This window comes from Falco biarmicus, chromosome 8, assembly GCF_023638135.1.
Source record: "Falco biarmicus isolate bFalBia1 chromosome 8, bFalBia1.pri, whole genome shotgun sequence".
Classification (NCBI taxonomy): Eukaryota; Metazoa; Chordata; class Aves; order Falconiformes; family Falconidae; genus Falco; species Falco biarmicus.
The window spans coordinates 64,215,243-64,231,900 of NC_079295.1; the positions used below are offsets into that span (position 1 = coordinate 64,215,243).

The 16,658-nt window shown below is 49.0% G+C and overlaps 1 protein-coding gene across 1 annotated transcript in view; it reads left to right on the forward strand.

The window, feature by feature from the left end:
* The window catches only part of PDLIM4 (PDZ and LIM domain 4), a 54,213-nt gene that overhangs the window by 24,724 nt on the left and 12,831 nt on the right, over window positions 1-16,658 (forward strand). Inside the window, exon 3 of the mRNA XM_056350035.1 lies at window positions 1,566-1,650. Coding sequence (XP_056206010.1) covers window positions 1,566-1,650 — 85 coding nt within the window. The remainder of the gene's footprint in view (window positions 1-1,565; window positions 1,651-16,658) is intronic.

Sequence of the window (16,658 nt, forward strand, 5' to 3'; positions counted from 1 at the left end):
AATGTAATTAGGCATTTTCATTGTTCTGGGCCTCCAGATGAAACTTTCAATGTGGAAGTGATATACACAGCACTGGATCATGGCACAAAGCAAGTCGGGATTGCTAGGAAGGCTGCCATTCCTGGGAAGGGCGGCTTCTTTTGTCCCACCGAAAACAGCTGGAAAGACCATCTTAAAGTGAATTCCCCCACTTAAAATCAAATAATTACAGTAAAGATAACTTATCAGAACAAGACATCTAGCTATGAGAAAGAGTATGTTATCCCCTGTTGAAAAAGCTGTGATGGTAGTACTGAATAGTGGTTTGGAACAAAAAAAGCTGAACTCCTCAGGGGATGGATCCGAAGTGCGTTACAGACGGTGGGAGCCTTTGCTTTTGAGAGGGTTTGGGTTGGACCCTGAGTTTGGAAAGGTAGGTCTGTACACAGACTGGTTTAGAGGCAAAATAGCAAAGGTAAAATATCACCTCAGGAGTTCCTGGTTTAAAACCACGCTCCTTATTTTTCAAACTTGGACTCTGCAGATCATTAAACTAGAGCTGAACGTGGTGTGTGGCAGGGGCCAGCGTCCAGCAGAGGACACCTGGCCGCAGCCAGCGATCTGTGCCTATCAAACAAGAGCTGTTTTCATTAAGTGGTACATATGCGGATTGTGATGGTAAACAGAACAGTTTGCATGTGAAGAATTTATCTTATACTTTGCGTAGTTTCCATCTCCTCAGTCAACCTCTCAGCACCCAGAGAAGCCTGTGTATGTCCCTGCTGGACCTCACCTGAGCCCCGCAGCTCCCTCGTGCCCTGAGTGCTGGAGAGGACAGCCACGCTGGAGATCTTGTCCCAGCCGTGCCCCACGTACCTTTGTGGGGAAAAAATGATCAGGCACATGGAAAAATCTTTGGATAGTGGTAGCATCCTGCTCTGGCTTGGCAGGACTGAAGATGCATTTGTGAATGGAAACTGTATTTGTAGGGCTTCCTCTATCTGGCACCTGCTGAAAGGGTCAAGATGATTCATACAGGGTTGCATAAGCCTTCTCCCTGAAAGGCATTTGTACGATTTCTGCTGTGGTCTAGTATACGGGCCTGCCAGGGATTACATGCATACATATATATATACATACACACATGCACGCATTCGGAGTATATTTCAGGATTCAGGGCCAGAATAAAGGGGCAAAGCCAGCAGTATGTAAAACAAGAACCACCACAAGCCTGTCTACTGATTTCTTGAACTGAAATAAATTTGTATCTTAAACTCCACACTAAGCAGGAGCCTGTAGTTCAAGAATAGTTTTGCGCTTCATGGTTTTAATAACACAGAATTGGCATTTTCTCTGTTTACCACTGTAGTATTTCTGAGGATAATTTTAGGCAAACACATGTATACATTAATTCTTTGGCAAGCCTATATACTACATGTATGGTTTGGTGGGTTTTTGTCAGTTGTTGTTTGGGTTTTTTTAAGAAGTCTGGATTTTTTTGTTGTTTGGTGTGTTGCTGCTTTGATTTTGGGTTTGGGGTTTTTTTAAACTAATGTAAGTTGAGTTTACTTAATTTCCCATTGCAGAACTGAAGGGAAGACCTGGTCACCCCCTGTTCTGGAAGATGGCAAGGCTCAAGCGTACCGGATCAACGTAGAGCCGGAGCCACAGGTATGGCAGCAGCCCGGCACACAGGCTGCCCTTCCAGCCTGGCTTTTCTGGAGGAAGGAGATCCATATCTGGAAACCTCTCTGCTCTGCCTGCAGTCCTTCCAGAGCTTAAGGAGTTTCTATGCATGGTTTTAAAGCATCACGTTGGTTAGGTGTTTCCATGCAGGTCTTGTTGTGCTTTGCTTGGGCTGGTAAAGCCCAGGCTTCTGTGAACCAGATCCCTGACCTGATCTGGCTTAAACCCAGCTCCATAATTGCCCTCTGCACAAGCTGGGCTTTGTGGAATCAGCTTGCTGGTGGCATGAGGAGGCTGGGCAGTGCCACGGGGCGGGCAGCACCCAGCACCAGATCTCCCAAGCCCAGTGACCAAGCTCGTGGTCAGCATTATTTTTGATGGAGCCTTCCTAATGGAGCTGCCAGATGCCTGCCCTTCCTGGAGCCACAGCATGCCCAGGGTCTGTTTGCACCTGCCTTTGCTGACGTGCCTTCCTCTCGGCTGCTTGCAAAATCCACCGCACCCTCCTTGTCCCATGACTGTGATTCAGTTCACATGGTGGATATATTTTTTGGGGGTAATGGTTTCCTCTTCCCTCCCGTCTTGCTCCTTTCTCTCCCTTCTCTCTGTTTTGCAGCTGGCCTCTTCCCTCTGTCTTCAACCCTTTTCCCCAGACCCTCCTGCCAGCACCCTGCCTGCAGCCTGCCCTGCCTTTCCACCCGCCGGGGCTGTCTCCAGCAGCACCCTGCTGCTGGGAGGTGGGTGGACCTGAGTAGATCTTCATCTTCCATACCCAGCTCTTGAGTAACAGCTTGTTAGTGAGGTCAAAGATGACTCTAATTCTCCTTTGGTTCCTCAAAGGGAAGAGGAACCATATCTCACTCCTCCCTTTCTGCCTGAGTTACCCAGCTGTTGGGTTTTTGGATGTGCTGGTCCATGATGGGTGCAGTAGGGATAGCCAGAGAATGAGGAGGAGCCCAGGAGGAGGGGATGGGGCAGAGGGGACCTCCTGATGTCTTGCTCCCCCTCGGATAGGTGCAGGGCAGATGCGCATGGGTTGGAGTTGTTTTCTTCTGTCCAGCTTTCCCAGGGCACACGAGGGAATGCATGGCAGGACTGAAGCCTGCTGAGCCTTCTCAGTGCTGCAGGTTGGCCAGCTCCTCCCAGAGCAGGGGCAGGGGCACCAGAGCTGCCTGCAGGTTTCAGAAAACAAAAGTACATCAGGCTGACAAAGAAACCAAGACCGTGACTGCTGCAGCGAGGCAGGAGTGCTTGTGTGCTGATGCCAAGTATTCACATACTGCTGGTGCGGCTTCCTTCTCCGCAAAGGTGGCTTCTGGCCTGGGCTGGTTCAGGAGAGCTTTTTCTCCAGCACCTGCAAAGTGCCCACATGAGGATGCTACTGGCTTAGCTCTGCTGCTGGTTTCTAGAGGTGGCTTTTTGAGTGTCCTGATGAGGGTCCCAAGGTCCCCCTACAGCCCTCCCAGGAAAAGAGCCTTGGCAGCAGTAACTCCATCAAGTGACAAGGATGGGAGTGAGATTCTCCATACCCCACGAAGAGCAGACCTGTATAGTCACGCCTGTGAATCTGTTGGCCAGTGCATGTGGGATTTGCAAATATTTTGCGTTCCTGCCCAGGACCAGAGGGCAGAGGGGCTGGCAGCTGCCGGCACTGCAGAGCGGCAGCACTGGCAAACCCACCCCACTATCACACACGAGCGACTCATGGGTCTGCTCATCTTTCCTGCACTGACTGACGGGGCAGGGTGATCTGTGTGCTTGAGCCTTGAGTTCTGGCCACGTTTGCTTCATCAATCAATTATGGCAATCTTTTCTGACAGATATTTTTTCTTAATAGACTTTGATGTACCCAAAACTCTATGAATAATATTAAATGAGGAACAAATGTGCAGCAGTCACACTGCCAGATACAACATTTCTGAGGTTTAATGCAGATTGGATTTGAATCTGACTATTAATATATGCTACATATGGATCTTTTTAAAAATTAGACAGTTACATAGACTGTAACGAGGAGGTAGAGATGGATTTTCCTGAATTCAGACCTATACTGAGAATGTGTAAATCTGGGGAGTATTCGGTGGGTAAAGCTGATGTGTTTGTGGCGAGGCACTGAGAGAGGCATGCGAACAAGTGTTCACAGGTACAGATGGCAGGTTCCAGCTCTTGCTGTCTTTTTCAGTGGCTCTATCCCCACGTCATCTTGCTTAATGGCTTTTTGGGTTTCCCAGAGAGGCAGCAAGGGAGCTGCCATGCGCACGTTAGAGTGCTCCTGCTGTGGGTGCACCCTCGGCGTGCCGGTTGTTTTGTCTCCCTCCCCAAACCGACTGTGCCTTGAGTGTGGCTGAGGCTTCAGCATGGTTCACGCTGACTGCTGGGTGCGTGTGCCAGTAGCTGTCCTAAGCCCTGTGTTATTGCAGGTGTCTTCTTATTTGCTTGATGCTAGGGGTGATCGTCAGCACTCAGGAGTGCAGACCCTTGCAGCAGGCATCCTGTCCCCCAGGAGCAGAGATTCGGATCGTGGCTGGAGTCCCTGGTGGAGCGATGCCATATGACCCGGGGCTGTATTTGCTCAGCCCCTGTGAGCAAAGGCACTTATTAGATCGTGAGAAAGAAAAGGTTCATTGTAAAGTAATAGCTTGGCTCAAAATGCACAACCTTTAGGTGCACTTCCTCGCATCTGGAAAAAAGCAATCTGCTTTGAAACACGGGGAAAGGGGAGGAATCTGCTGGAATTCTGCCCTCAAATCACAAAAATAGGTTTGGGGTTGTCCTTGAAAAGGGTTTTGAGAGTTTTACCCCAAGTGGCCTTTCCAGTAATGTGGAGCACATGTCTTTCCTTCCTCCAGGTTTTACTCTGTCAACTTTTCCATCATAATGGGCAAAGATGTCTAAAAAGTCTTTTGACTTGTGACTACAGTAATTCTTGCTAGAGGCCCCAAAATGTGTGAGCATAAGCAGAATGCCTAAATCTGTGCAATTTCTAGGAAAGCATATACCCTATAATTAAATTTGATTTATTTAGGTGCAGTCTTTGTCTTGAAGGCAGCGAGGCTTGCAGTTATCTTTTGTGCGAGAGAATTTGGAAGGTATGGACCAGCTGATGAGCTTTCCTCTCTTTCTAAATCTGTTGTGGTTTGTCATTTGAGCTTTGTGGAAAACCCCTATGCAAAGACCAAGAATGTAATCAATCCTTCTTATTAAAACTGATTAATGCCATGACTGCAGGGAATAACTGCCCTCACAACTGCAGAAGCTGGAAGTGGAGAGAGCTGCTTGTTCACAGCAGAAATTACATGGAACAGGATGCTAGTGGGTCACCTTCGTGAAATACCATTTGTTTTAAAAAAGCAGGCTTCGGTTATCAGTTGGTTACACTATACAAGTCTGCCCTTAACAGCAGGAGTCTATAGAGGAGGTCACAAATTCAGTGACATTCAAACTTGCGTCCTAAATAACGAAAAGATTCGTGTCTGCCAGACCTGGTTGTGGGTGACGGTGGGACCCACGGGGATGCTGAGGGCGGCTCGGTGCTCTCCAGCAGCACCGTTGCATGAAGTCAGGATCCCGTCACGCAGACATGAAATCATTGCTGATGTGTTGGGATCTCCGGTCTGGCTTTGCCACCGGCTGTGCGCCCTGTGTCGGCATCGCTGCAGGCACTGGCCCTGGCTGTCCCGCCTCAGCAAGGCAGAGAGAGCAGAGCCCGGTCCATCAGTTTCTGGGGATCCCGCTGTCTTTGGCTTCTTGTAGCGTGAACTCGCTAGTCAAAATACTGCCATGTGGTGCTAATAAAAGGAGAGGATGTTTGTTTTCTTGACCGTTCCCATACTGCCAGAATTGGCAGGTTTCTGGCCCAGGAGGGCTGGAAACACGGGCTTCAGGCTGTGGGGCAGAGCCTCATCAGCACTAATTGACAGTAGATCAAGTGTCTGGGTGGGAGAATAATTGCAGCAGAAATTGAATTGGCAGCACATAGCCAGAGCTGGAATAGGATGCAAGCCCTCCCAGACCTGGACACTTGGCTGAGGTAAGCTATGTGGGGTGACAGGCTGGGTTTCCTCCGGCTGCCCGGAGAGGGAGTGGTACTTCCCGCAGGCGGTCCATTCGCCCTGTCCCACGGGAATGGCATCCCCGTGCCAGCGAGCCAGCGCAGCAGCACCCGTGTCGCTCCTGGAGGAGGGATGGGGCCGGTGGGTCAGTGCTCCCGCTCCCCCTTGCCGTGGTCCCCTCTTGTGCTGCGTGTGCCCCGGGAGCGGCAGCTTTCCAGCCTGACCCTCTGACTGAGGGCTGAGCTCTGGGAAGTGGAGAAGGCCTGGGCTTTTTTTATTCAGGATTAATTACTCTTCATTTGATTAATTAGCTTTGCGTATTGCATTAAGTTCTCAGCAGGCTGGTGGTGTGCATGAAATTTCCATATACAACTTTGTGAAAGCATGGTATAGCCCAGACTTATTTCTGTGAACTGGGGGTTAAAGCCTTGTTGTTGGGGAGGTAGAATTCCCGTTCTGGAGGTGACCGACCTTCCTTCCTCCCCTGGCCGGTGGGATGGGCTATGTCTGCTCTCGTCAGGACCCCTGCCCCCCCCCGTGCACCCAGCCCTCGCGCGGGCATCGGCCGGTGCTCTCGGGGCGGGAGGAGAGGGAAAATGTCTGCCTCATACTTTGGGGAAAACAAAGGATGAGATAATGCCCTGGCACAAGCCCGGGTTCCCGTCGCATGGGAACTCCCAGCTTGTTGTTTGAGGGCTGATTTAATAGCAGAAACATGCTGAATCCTGACGGCGGCTGCAAGCGGCGTCAGCCTGGAGCTGTGAACACTCACACAGCGCTTCGCACTCGAGTCAGGGGTATATGTACCACCAACACCACTGGTCTAATATACTGGGTGAAGAGGTTGCACACAAGTCTGTTTTTATTTGTAACTCTGATATAATATTAAATCATTTGAAAGCAAAGGCATTTTCTCAGAACCACTTTGACACGTCAGACTGTTGTAGCTGTAACTTTCATGTGAAATCCTCTATGTATCTCTTACATGAATCGGCATCTTCAAGTGAGCTTGAACAATCCTGGTATTTGAAAGGGGAAAACCCAATCTTAGGATGAAGGGAAAAAATGGGAATGGAAACTTCAAAATGGTGTTTTCTTCTGCCCTTGAATAACTTGGTTTTGTTGAAGGTAAATAGGTGCTATACTGAAATAGTAACAATGTGGGTTGATTTAAGACAAAACAGAAAATGCTGTTGGATAAAGAAGTAAGGTAGATACACACCGTGTTATTTTACTTGATAACATCGGTTTCAGTGATGATTCTGTTGACACAGGTTCAGAAACAGCCTGCTTGTGTATTCAGAAATACCAGGTGTTTGCTTGGAAGCAGAGGGAGGCATAGTTCAGTGTTTGTGTTCTTATCCATCGGGGAAAAATAACTTACCCCATTCCATTTTCACTTGTTGCTCACTTAAGATAAATTAATTGCCCTTGGCAGTTGCTTGTGTGACCTGCTGGGGTGAGAGTGTGCAGAGAGAGCACCGTCCCAGGCAGCTGGGTGCAGGGGGTGGTGATGCTGGGTGCAGGGATGGGGTGCTGGATGCAGGGGATGGCAATGCTGGTGCAAGGATGGGGTGCTGGGGCAGGGGATGGCAATGCTGATACAGGGATGGGGTGATGGGGGCAGGAGGGATGCTTACTGTGGTCCCCTAGGTTCCTTGCAGCCAGATGAGTGGCACAGGGCAGACCGGCTGCCAGCACGGCGGGTGAAGGGGATGCGTCAAGGGCAGGGAGCTGCTCCCAAACCTCTCTTTGGCCGGAGGGGTGGGTAAGTGGCAGCCAGGGAGAGCGGAGAGCCTGGGACAGCCAGGCTGCAGTAGCTGCCTCCCATCCCCTGGAACAGCCTGCTCCTGCCATGCAGGGCTCGGATGTCCCACAGGCACTGCCAGTGCTTGTTTGTTAGCAGGAAAACCCAAGACATGTTATAATTTGAGCTGAGTTTATCTTCTTTATTAATGAGTAAAAGCAAAAGGTTGGGGAATTCCAAAATGAAAACAAAAAATATTATCCTACTGCTTTCATTGTGTTTTCCTGTGTACCTTACCCTGGCTTTCACAGAGAGAGACGTTTAGATAAGCCACACTGATGAAGTAGGCATCTTTGGGGTTTAAGCAGGTAATATTTCTCTAGTCTGAAGATTAGCTTGTTGCCAGTGATGCTTTTGTCTTTCAATTAGCTGCTGAAGGCACTTATGGGAAGAAAAAAACCCACAAACCAGGAAGTATGATATGATAACACTTGGAAATGCAGCAATTCCCACAACTGGGAGTAGAGGAGAGAGACAGTAAGCTGGCAAGGATGGAATAGGGACATTGCCTGCATTAAGCTCACTAGGTTTCTTCCTTAAGCCAAACACCAGATGGTGAGAAAAGTGATTTAATAGCAGCATTAAATGGTGGCTCAGTCAGGTGTCACTGAAATGGGACCAGCAGCATCTTCCCTAAGAGGAGGGGGAGCAGGCCGGAGGCTGGGCTGGATACTTGTGATGGTTTGGGGTTTTTTTCCCCTCTGTAGCAGACATTATTTTCTATCAGTGGGGAGTCTGATCCAACGCATGCAGCAGCCCATGCACAGCAGGGCAGCTTGAGGCTGAGCACTGGCAGGAGCATCAGCCTGGTGCCTGCACTGAGTAATGCTCTCCTACACCATGGCTGTCTGCTGCTGGGCTGGGAAGGTGACCCTGAACACCGGAAAGCAGAGGGAAAATCCTTCCTGGGGTTTAGACTGTCGTTGAGTTTAGCTAAGGTCAGATAATCATCTGGCAGGAGGGCACTGCTGCCGCTGGAGAGAGGAGAGAATTTTGAGGCTCTTCTACCTTTGTTTTTCAGGGTTATTATATTGCAAAAAATACCTTGATGTTTCACTGATGTTTATTTTCTATTAATGGTCATTAGACTTTCCTGTATGGCTGAAAATTAAATACTATGTATAGGATACATAGAAATTCTTTTATTCTTAGGCTTCTTCACCTACTCTAATTTCTTCTAAAATTACTTATTACAAATATTAGTTCTGTGCACATATGAACCAGACTGAGGCTGGCTGAGGACTATGAGAGCTGGAGATACACCAAGCCTGAGCCTTGACGCAAGTGTGTTGTGTTACTGCAGTGCAGTAGTTGCTGCCCTGTCCAGATGTATTCACGTTGCCTGGCTGCAGAGCTGTGCCCGAAGGTGTTTGGCAAATGCAGCTGGTGTGCCCTGTGACCTCCAGCTCAGCGCAGCGCATGCTCCCCAGCTATCTTGCTTTTTGTATGAAAGTGTTAATAAAACCGACATGTTTGTACAAAGCCCTCCTCTGTCTGCTTGCTAAACACTCCCTTGCATGCACCCTTGATATTAAAAACATGCCCTCTGCACTGGAGCAGGCGAGATAAATGGAAACACATTTTAATCGTTCTTGCTGGTCTTGGGGAACTTTTTTCCATCGCTGTGGATTTTTAAGAGGCCGCTGGGGAGCCAGGTAGCTTAAGGGATAAAGTCGTGGCATTGCACTCCAGTCCCTCTTGATCTCCTTAATTCGCACGGGGGGGTGAAGCTGTTTGCTGCACCGCTGGGAGCTGGCAACCATCACACCCTTGCTGGTGGCCATCAGCGTGACTGCACCAAGGGGAGAGGTGTTTGCTCCTTCAGAAGGGTCGGTGTAGTTTGCTTCTCTAATTGTGAGAGATTGTCCCTGGGTTAGATATATGCTGTCCTTGTGCTATGTAATGTATAGTGCTGACAATGTGCATGTGCAAATACAGACCTGGAGTATTTTCCCAGCTTACCCTAAAACCAGTTTATTTTAAAAATACCTCATTTTATATTGCAGAGCTGCTTCTCGTGAGAGCATTCCTTCAGAAAGGCATAGATGTCTTCCTCCTGGAAGTTAAGAAATTCCCAACCATTGTTTACAAATGGTTTAGAAACTTTCCCGTCCATGCAAAGCCATTTTGGGTGACTCTCGTCAAGGCTGCTATAATGCTGTCAAACGTGACACATCATTTAGAGCTGGTAGGAAATGTTCAGCTTTTGCCCCTTTGGTGCGAACCTCAGCCTGGCACCTGCCTTGGCAGCTCTGCAGTGCCCGGGGCGAGGGCAGCCGGGGCTTTGGGTCAAGCCCCAGCTCCTGGAGTCATGTGTTTAGGGAATTACTCCTGAAAAACAAAGGCAGGCTTCTGTATGTAGAGGTGTGTGGGTTTTACCTGTGGAAATGGGGGTTTGTGGCTGGAAATTTGCAGTGACGGGAGGTGATGGGGCTGACCTCAGCCAGCTCCCTGCCAGAACAGCAGTTAAATAGAAGGCAATGGAGACTTTCACACAATGCTTTTGCTGTTGCTTGCAGGGGTTTCAGCAGAAATTGCAGCATGTAATACAGAAATAAGTGCTTTAAAATGAACCTGACTGCCAGGTCCAACACCACAAAGCTGAGCAAACCTTAGCAATGCTCACAGGGGCTGCACTCTGCCTACCGGAACGTGACCCAGCGATGTTTTTCAGCACGTCCAAGACCCAGCAAGAAGCCATGGGGTTCGTTTTGAGCCCCTGTCCTGAGACGTGACTTGCCATGTGCTAACAGCCGTGCCTTCTCAGGGCACAGACTGTCCTGGGGACGCGGGCAGGCTGGGGCTCAGCCAGGCTCTGCGTTGAGTCATGTTTCATGTGAACGTTGTCTGCAGCCTTTTAACTAAAAGACCATCTGATTTTAAGGGTTTGGTCTCTTACTTAGAGAGATCTGAAAAATTAATTTGGTGTTTAGCTGATGACTGTGAAAGGAGCGTAGTAGGAAGGACATGATGGATAAAGTTCTTCAGATCATGGTATATGCTGAAAGAGGAACTTGGCAAAATCTTTGAAATCTATCTCGTAAAATAACCCACACACTCTGTTCATCCAGCTTCAGCGAACTATGCTCAGCCTTTTTTCTTATCTGTTAATCTTCTGAGCTGAGCTAAATAGTGGGATCATACTTACTAGAGCTTTTTAAAGTTAGACTGAAGCCTGCTTAGGCTATAAAAACAGCATCTCAACAGGACATCTGAACTGTGCTTATAGGGACATATGTGTCAAAACGTATGCAGCTTTTAAAATTTATCCTTTTTCCCCCAGCTTTGGGGGCAGCCTTTGTCATAAGGGTTTGCCACAGGACTTCTGAGGCAGCGAGCTGGAGAATCAATCCCACTCCTGCAGATGCTGGCCACGGCATAAGTCTGTTATTTGCATTCGAGCGAAAACTGTGCTGTCTGTCCTGTACACCACCTCTGTGGGGTAATAATAAGATTTCCATTTCTGGGACTTTTGAACCAGTTTATCAGAGACAAAGCACTGTCTTTGCTGTTGAAAAGCTGGGGGGAATGAGGGGAAGGGATTGCTGCATTGCAGTTGTCCTTTGTGCAGAGGCTGAATTTCAGTCTTGAGGGTGTCGGAATATGCTACGGTATGTCTTCAGGCTTAATTGCTTGTCACATTTGCATGAAATAGTACCTGCAGTGATGAAGGCAGTAAAACTTCACCCACAAAAAGCCCTCTGCCAGGAGAGGTCAGAATCACGTCATCAAAGTCCGACTGTGTCAGAAGAAAAGGCAGCCAGGGCAGGAATTACACCTTTGCTTTAGAGAGACCCTTGCTCGTATTCTACCCTTTTCTCTCGCTGCCAGGTCTGAGCTGGTCCCGTCGAGCCCTGGGCAGCCAGTGGTGCCAGGCGTCTGCTGGAGAAGCCGCGGAGGCCATCACCGGGTTGTCTGGGGATGTTGGACAGCAGGCACGGTGGGGACTGGTCTCAAACCACTGCTCAGCCTTGCAGGAGCTGCGATGGGTTTGCTCTAAGCTGACCTTCCTTCAGGTGTAGCTAATGGGCATGGTCTGATGGTCTCCTAATAACAGTAATAGTGACATACAAGCATTACCCGGTTCCGCAGGAAGGTCCTTTTGCCCACTTCACTTCTGTGGTGGGCAGCTGGGGACTGATGCCAGGGACACATCTTTTAGCCCTACATTGCAGAGAGTCAGAGAATCACTGGTGGATGCTGCAGAGCGCAGCTGGGCTCGACTACCCAAGCTGGGAGAGAGAAGTTGAATGCTGATGAGGAGCCAGAGCACTTGGGCTTGTCCTGCTGCCACTGGAGAATGGACACAAGTCACCAAGCGTGGTCACAAGAGGTACCTCTTCCAGGTGACCCCACAGCTAAGGGATGCTTTGACCTCCTGGGGCACAAGTAGCACCGCTCACGTCTCTAATTCAGCTTGTTGGCAGCAAAATGTCTAGCTGACCCTGACTGACTGCGTTCAGTTTTAGGAAGTGAGTGGATCTGAAGTACATCGAAGCCATTAATGACCTTCAGCTCTGTCTAAGGCTGATGCAGCATGTGTTTATAGCAGAGAGCAGGACTGGCTCCCCTGGGCTCAGGGCAGGTGACCCCTGCAGTGGCTGGGCACCAGAGCTGCAGCCCGTCCTCTCCTTGCAGATCCTCTCCCACCGCTGCCCAAGTGGCTCTGGGATGGATTTGGGGTTCGAGGGTGTCATTTGGGAGGTGTGTTTGGCTCTGCAGCTGGTGGGTCCTCTCCCAAGGAAGGTTTCTCAGATATGCTGAAGCCAACTGTTGCTCAAAGCCCTTCCAAATCAGGCCACGGGTGTAGGTGCTTCCATGGAGCTGCTAGGAGCCAACGCTGGCTTCTCAAATTAGCAATCTTCGGGTTTGATGTCTGATAGTCTGAAAAATGAGATTAGTTATTTTGTTTGCACTTCTGGCCTCTTAAGGGTGTAATTTCAAATACTGCAAAAGAAATGAATGAACTTTAAATGCTTTGGATCAGAACATGAAGTCTGAAGTTCTCTTAAGCTGTGTCTAAAACCTGTGGCCTCTAGAGCTAAAGACTCACAGTTGAAAAAGGCTGGAAGGGCAAATAGGGCGTTTTGTGAAATGTCAAAAAAATTCCTTTTTGGTTGGGATTGTTTTTTTTTTTTCTTAAGAGTAAGAAAAATTGAGGCATCAAAGTGGTCAAACTTGAGGAAAGTTGAGGTCAGATTTTACCAAAGTGTATCAGAATACAAATGCAAGTTCCCAAAACTCTGAAAAGAATTGTGTCTACTGTAGCATCTTCTCTGGGTGCCAAGGCCAGGTAACTCCTGCAGCTCTGCAAAACGCAGCCCTGAAGCTCCGGGCTGAGATCAGCTGGAACCAAGAGCAGCCGAGGCGGCGAGCACGGGGGACTTCTGCTTGCCAGGAGATGGGTTATGTTTAAATCCATGAGTTTAACTTTTAATAAGTTAAATCCTCTTCCCGGCTCTGGATCCCAGCATTACTCCTGTTAAGTAGGTAGTTGAAAGAGTGTGCTCGCCTTGGCGTATTTTAAAAATCCATAGAAATTTCTGCTTTTTATTGTCTTTACAAAAGGTGGATTCACAATATGATAAACTCGCTCCCAGAGAGAGAGGGACTGAGGCTAATTTTCAAAACCTTTCCAAAATTCTAGGTTGGCAGCATGTTTTCCTACTTAGGGGAACACTTCTTTTAGCAGTGATTAGCTTGATAGAAGTACTTAATTTTTTGAGTCTTCTGTCCTATGACAGGTTCAACTAAAAGCCCTAAGGGATGAAAGTGCCTCGGTTCAGCTATTCCAGCAGAGTCAGCGCCACAGCTGTAATGAGCAGGCAAAGCCCGTCTTCTGACCCGTTACCTAGAGCACGCATTAGCTCTGCTTGGTGAAGCCACAGAGTAGATTTGTATTTCTGTTGGAATGTCCAGCTTGCTTCTTTTAATGCTCCCCTATATGTTTCCTGACATTGGAAACCATGTGTCCTGTGAAAAGCATTTGAGCTTCATTACCTCACTGATTGTGCACATTGCTCCACCAGCTATGTCCAGGCATCATGCTGTAGCTGAACGAAATACCTGATACAGAGGAAGAGAGCATCACTAATAAGCAGGCATAGAACAGAGGGACTACTAGAAATTGAACTGAAGTGCTTGTAGAAGAAGAAGGCATAAAAGCTCTCCGTATTTCTGGCTCTTTTTGGAATTTCCATGACTAAATCCAAGCAACCTGTCATTCAGCATCCTTCCCTTAAATATAAAAGGAAAATCATTCCTTTCATTCTCTCGATGTTGCATTGTATGGTGGGGACAAGAGCCAGGCATCCCAAACCCAGCTACATTTCTCTTTTCTCTTATCTGAATAAAGAGTAGCACCCAAGAATGTGCCAGAGACACTGCAGGCAGGGAGGTGCAGCTCAGTGCAAGCCAAGTTGATGGCATCTGGCCGGCGGTGTCCAAGGCTCAGCGTGCAGAGATGCGGTAGCTCGGGTGCAATAGCCGACCCACCGCGCCTCATCGGCACTTGTAGCCCTACGGCAACTCCGGGCAAGGCGCTACGTGCTGTCAGCACTGCTCCTGCCAGCACTGCTCCTGCTGCAGCTACCTGTGTACCGCTGCCCCAGCTTCCTGCGCCTCCTGCCAAGGTATGGGAAACACTCCCATACCCTGTGTCACCCTTTCCTTCTGCTGGAAATAGTTCCTCAGAATATAAATACTGTATTGGTAAAGGCAGCTCTTACCTGTGCTTGATAAGGCAGAGGCTGCATTCGTGCAATGCTGATAAATGCATCTTGAGGAGGAGGAGGAGGAGGAGGCAGCATTCTGGCAAGGCCGTGCATGGAATGGCTGGGGCAGGTGGTTGCTGCAAGTCATCTTTTTTGTTTGCTGTGGCTTATTCTCCTCCAAATAATTCCTTTTCCTCTGCTCATTCCTTCCCCTGGTGGGGAGGGACAGGCTGGGTGTCCCCAGCAAGGTGGTGCCCAGCAAAGGTGGGTCCAGCTGGGTGCTGGCCGAGGGCATTCACTGCACATTGTGCTGCAGCAGCACTGCAGCTGCACACAAAACCACCCCAAACCCCACCAGCTCCCTGGGACCGGGACTTCAAACAGCTCCTTTCCAGCCCTGCCTTGGATTTATCTGGTGTGGGACAGCTGCGCAGATCGTGTTTGCCAGGAGCAGGGCAGAGGGCAGCCTGGGCTCCAGCAGCTCCAAGCGCTGTGTGTCGGGGGGGGGCTTCGCTTCGTCATTGATGGTCCGGGAAGGCAAGCGTGAGGGAACGGCTTGTGGGTTTCTTGTCTGTAGGCTAAAAGAGTTCTTCTCTGTGAAACTTCTCAGGCCAGCTGTTAGGAAAGGTTTGCAAACCCTCTTAATTTAAGAGAGACCATAAAAAGCAGGAAGAAAAAGCCAGCAGAGAGAAGCAAATTAGGTCCCAAAGGAGGGGAAATTTTAACTGATCTTGAATTTGAGAACTGGAAAGAAATCCATTTGGTTCTAGGTTTCCGAGAGCGAGTGCATGAGTGTTTTGCACAATGCGAAGCCTTTTGAAGGTCTCCCAGCCTTTGAGATGAGGAAAAGGAGACTGAGCTCAGTCCCAGGAACAGCTTTTTGTGCAACAGGGGGGTCGCGTAGCAGAGAAACTGAGAGCATCGAGGAAGGCAAGGACCAGTGAGCTCTCAGCGGGGTACACACCTTCTGCCTGTTTCCCACAGAGCCCTGAGCTGCCCCCAGCACACAGCACAGCTCTCCAAAGCCTGCAAAGGACTTGGTGGAAAAGGCTGAGGGACATCCAGTGCCTCACCTCTGTGGTCTCGGTCTGATGGGTGCTAGGGTAGCGGGAGCTCTCCAGTGTCCATTGGGAGGAGGCTGTTGATCCCTATGGATGCTGTTGGGTCATGGCTGAGGAGAAGTAGAGGTTGAGCTGCCACCACCATGAGCATCCCCCTCCTGCAGGGACAGGGAGCTGGTGGCACCAGGGGCACCGAGCAGCTCAGCAGTGCAGGGAGGGCTCTGAAACGCTCTATTTCCATCACCGGGCTTCCATGCCTTTGCAGAGCAGGCAGGCTGTACGCTGTACCTTATAGCAACATTCGCTGTCGATGTACAAATTGCTGAGCTTAATGGGGATGAAAGGGCAATGCTTTTCAAGCCACCTTGGATTAAAGGGGGTCTGTGGTGATGATGGTCTCTAGGCCCCTTGATGGAGGAGGTTTTCATTCCAGAAATAGCTGCCATGCTCTGTGGGAAAGGGTCTGGATGTCCCTGCTGTGGAGGAGCCAGAGGATGACCCTGCCCTGTGCCCGGCAGGCAGAGCTCCAGCTGCCCTCGCACGGGCTCCCACGCACGGGGAATTCATGGTCGTGGTTTCTAAAAGCATAACTCTGTAGCTCGTGATGGCTGGCCAGCCAGCATGGGCCATTGCATTTTTCCCCGAAACATTTATGATCCTTCTTTTCCTTTCTGTGTCATGGTTGAAAGGGCTTTCTTTATTTTCCTTGAAATAATAATGTCAATCTGGGAATTGGAAACCAATAGCCTGGTTGTATTTATACTTTTTTTAAGAACATAAATTGGGGAACAGTTAAAATTATATTATTCCTGGCAGCTAAATTCCTTTTTTTAATAGATAATTTGAAGTTATTTTGTTGGAAGCAGTTCTCCCCACATGTGTGTGCGTGCACAGTGTGGAAGGAGTGGGGACCAGAGGGCTCGGAGCGGCTGCTGAAGCTTTCGAGGCACTGGAAGTGCCAGGAGCTTGCCAGAATCTGCAGGTTTTCAGCTGAGAGCAGAAGAAAAACTCAAAGGCACCATCTTGCAGTTCTTAATTAAGCCCAGTTTTTATCAATGGGAGTTTTGCCTTGGAAAGAACTGAAGAACTGGACTTTCAAGATCTTTTGCTGGCAGGATCTGGTTTTTATTTCTCTTTGCTGCTCATTTTTACAAGGCTTGGGAGCGCCAGTGTTTTCTGCTATGCACCAGTGATAGACATTTGTTTCCAATTAGTATTTATTGGATTATTTCAGTCAAAAGTAAGCTTTGTATTAGAGCCCAGTAACATGCACTTTGTTATTTGTTCACAGGACGGTGTTTTCTTTTTCTGCTTGGTTTTGCATCAGCTCCAGTCTACTGAAAAGCTGGTGCAAGGCAGC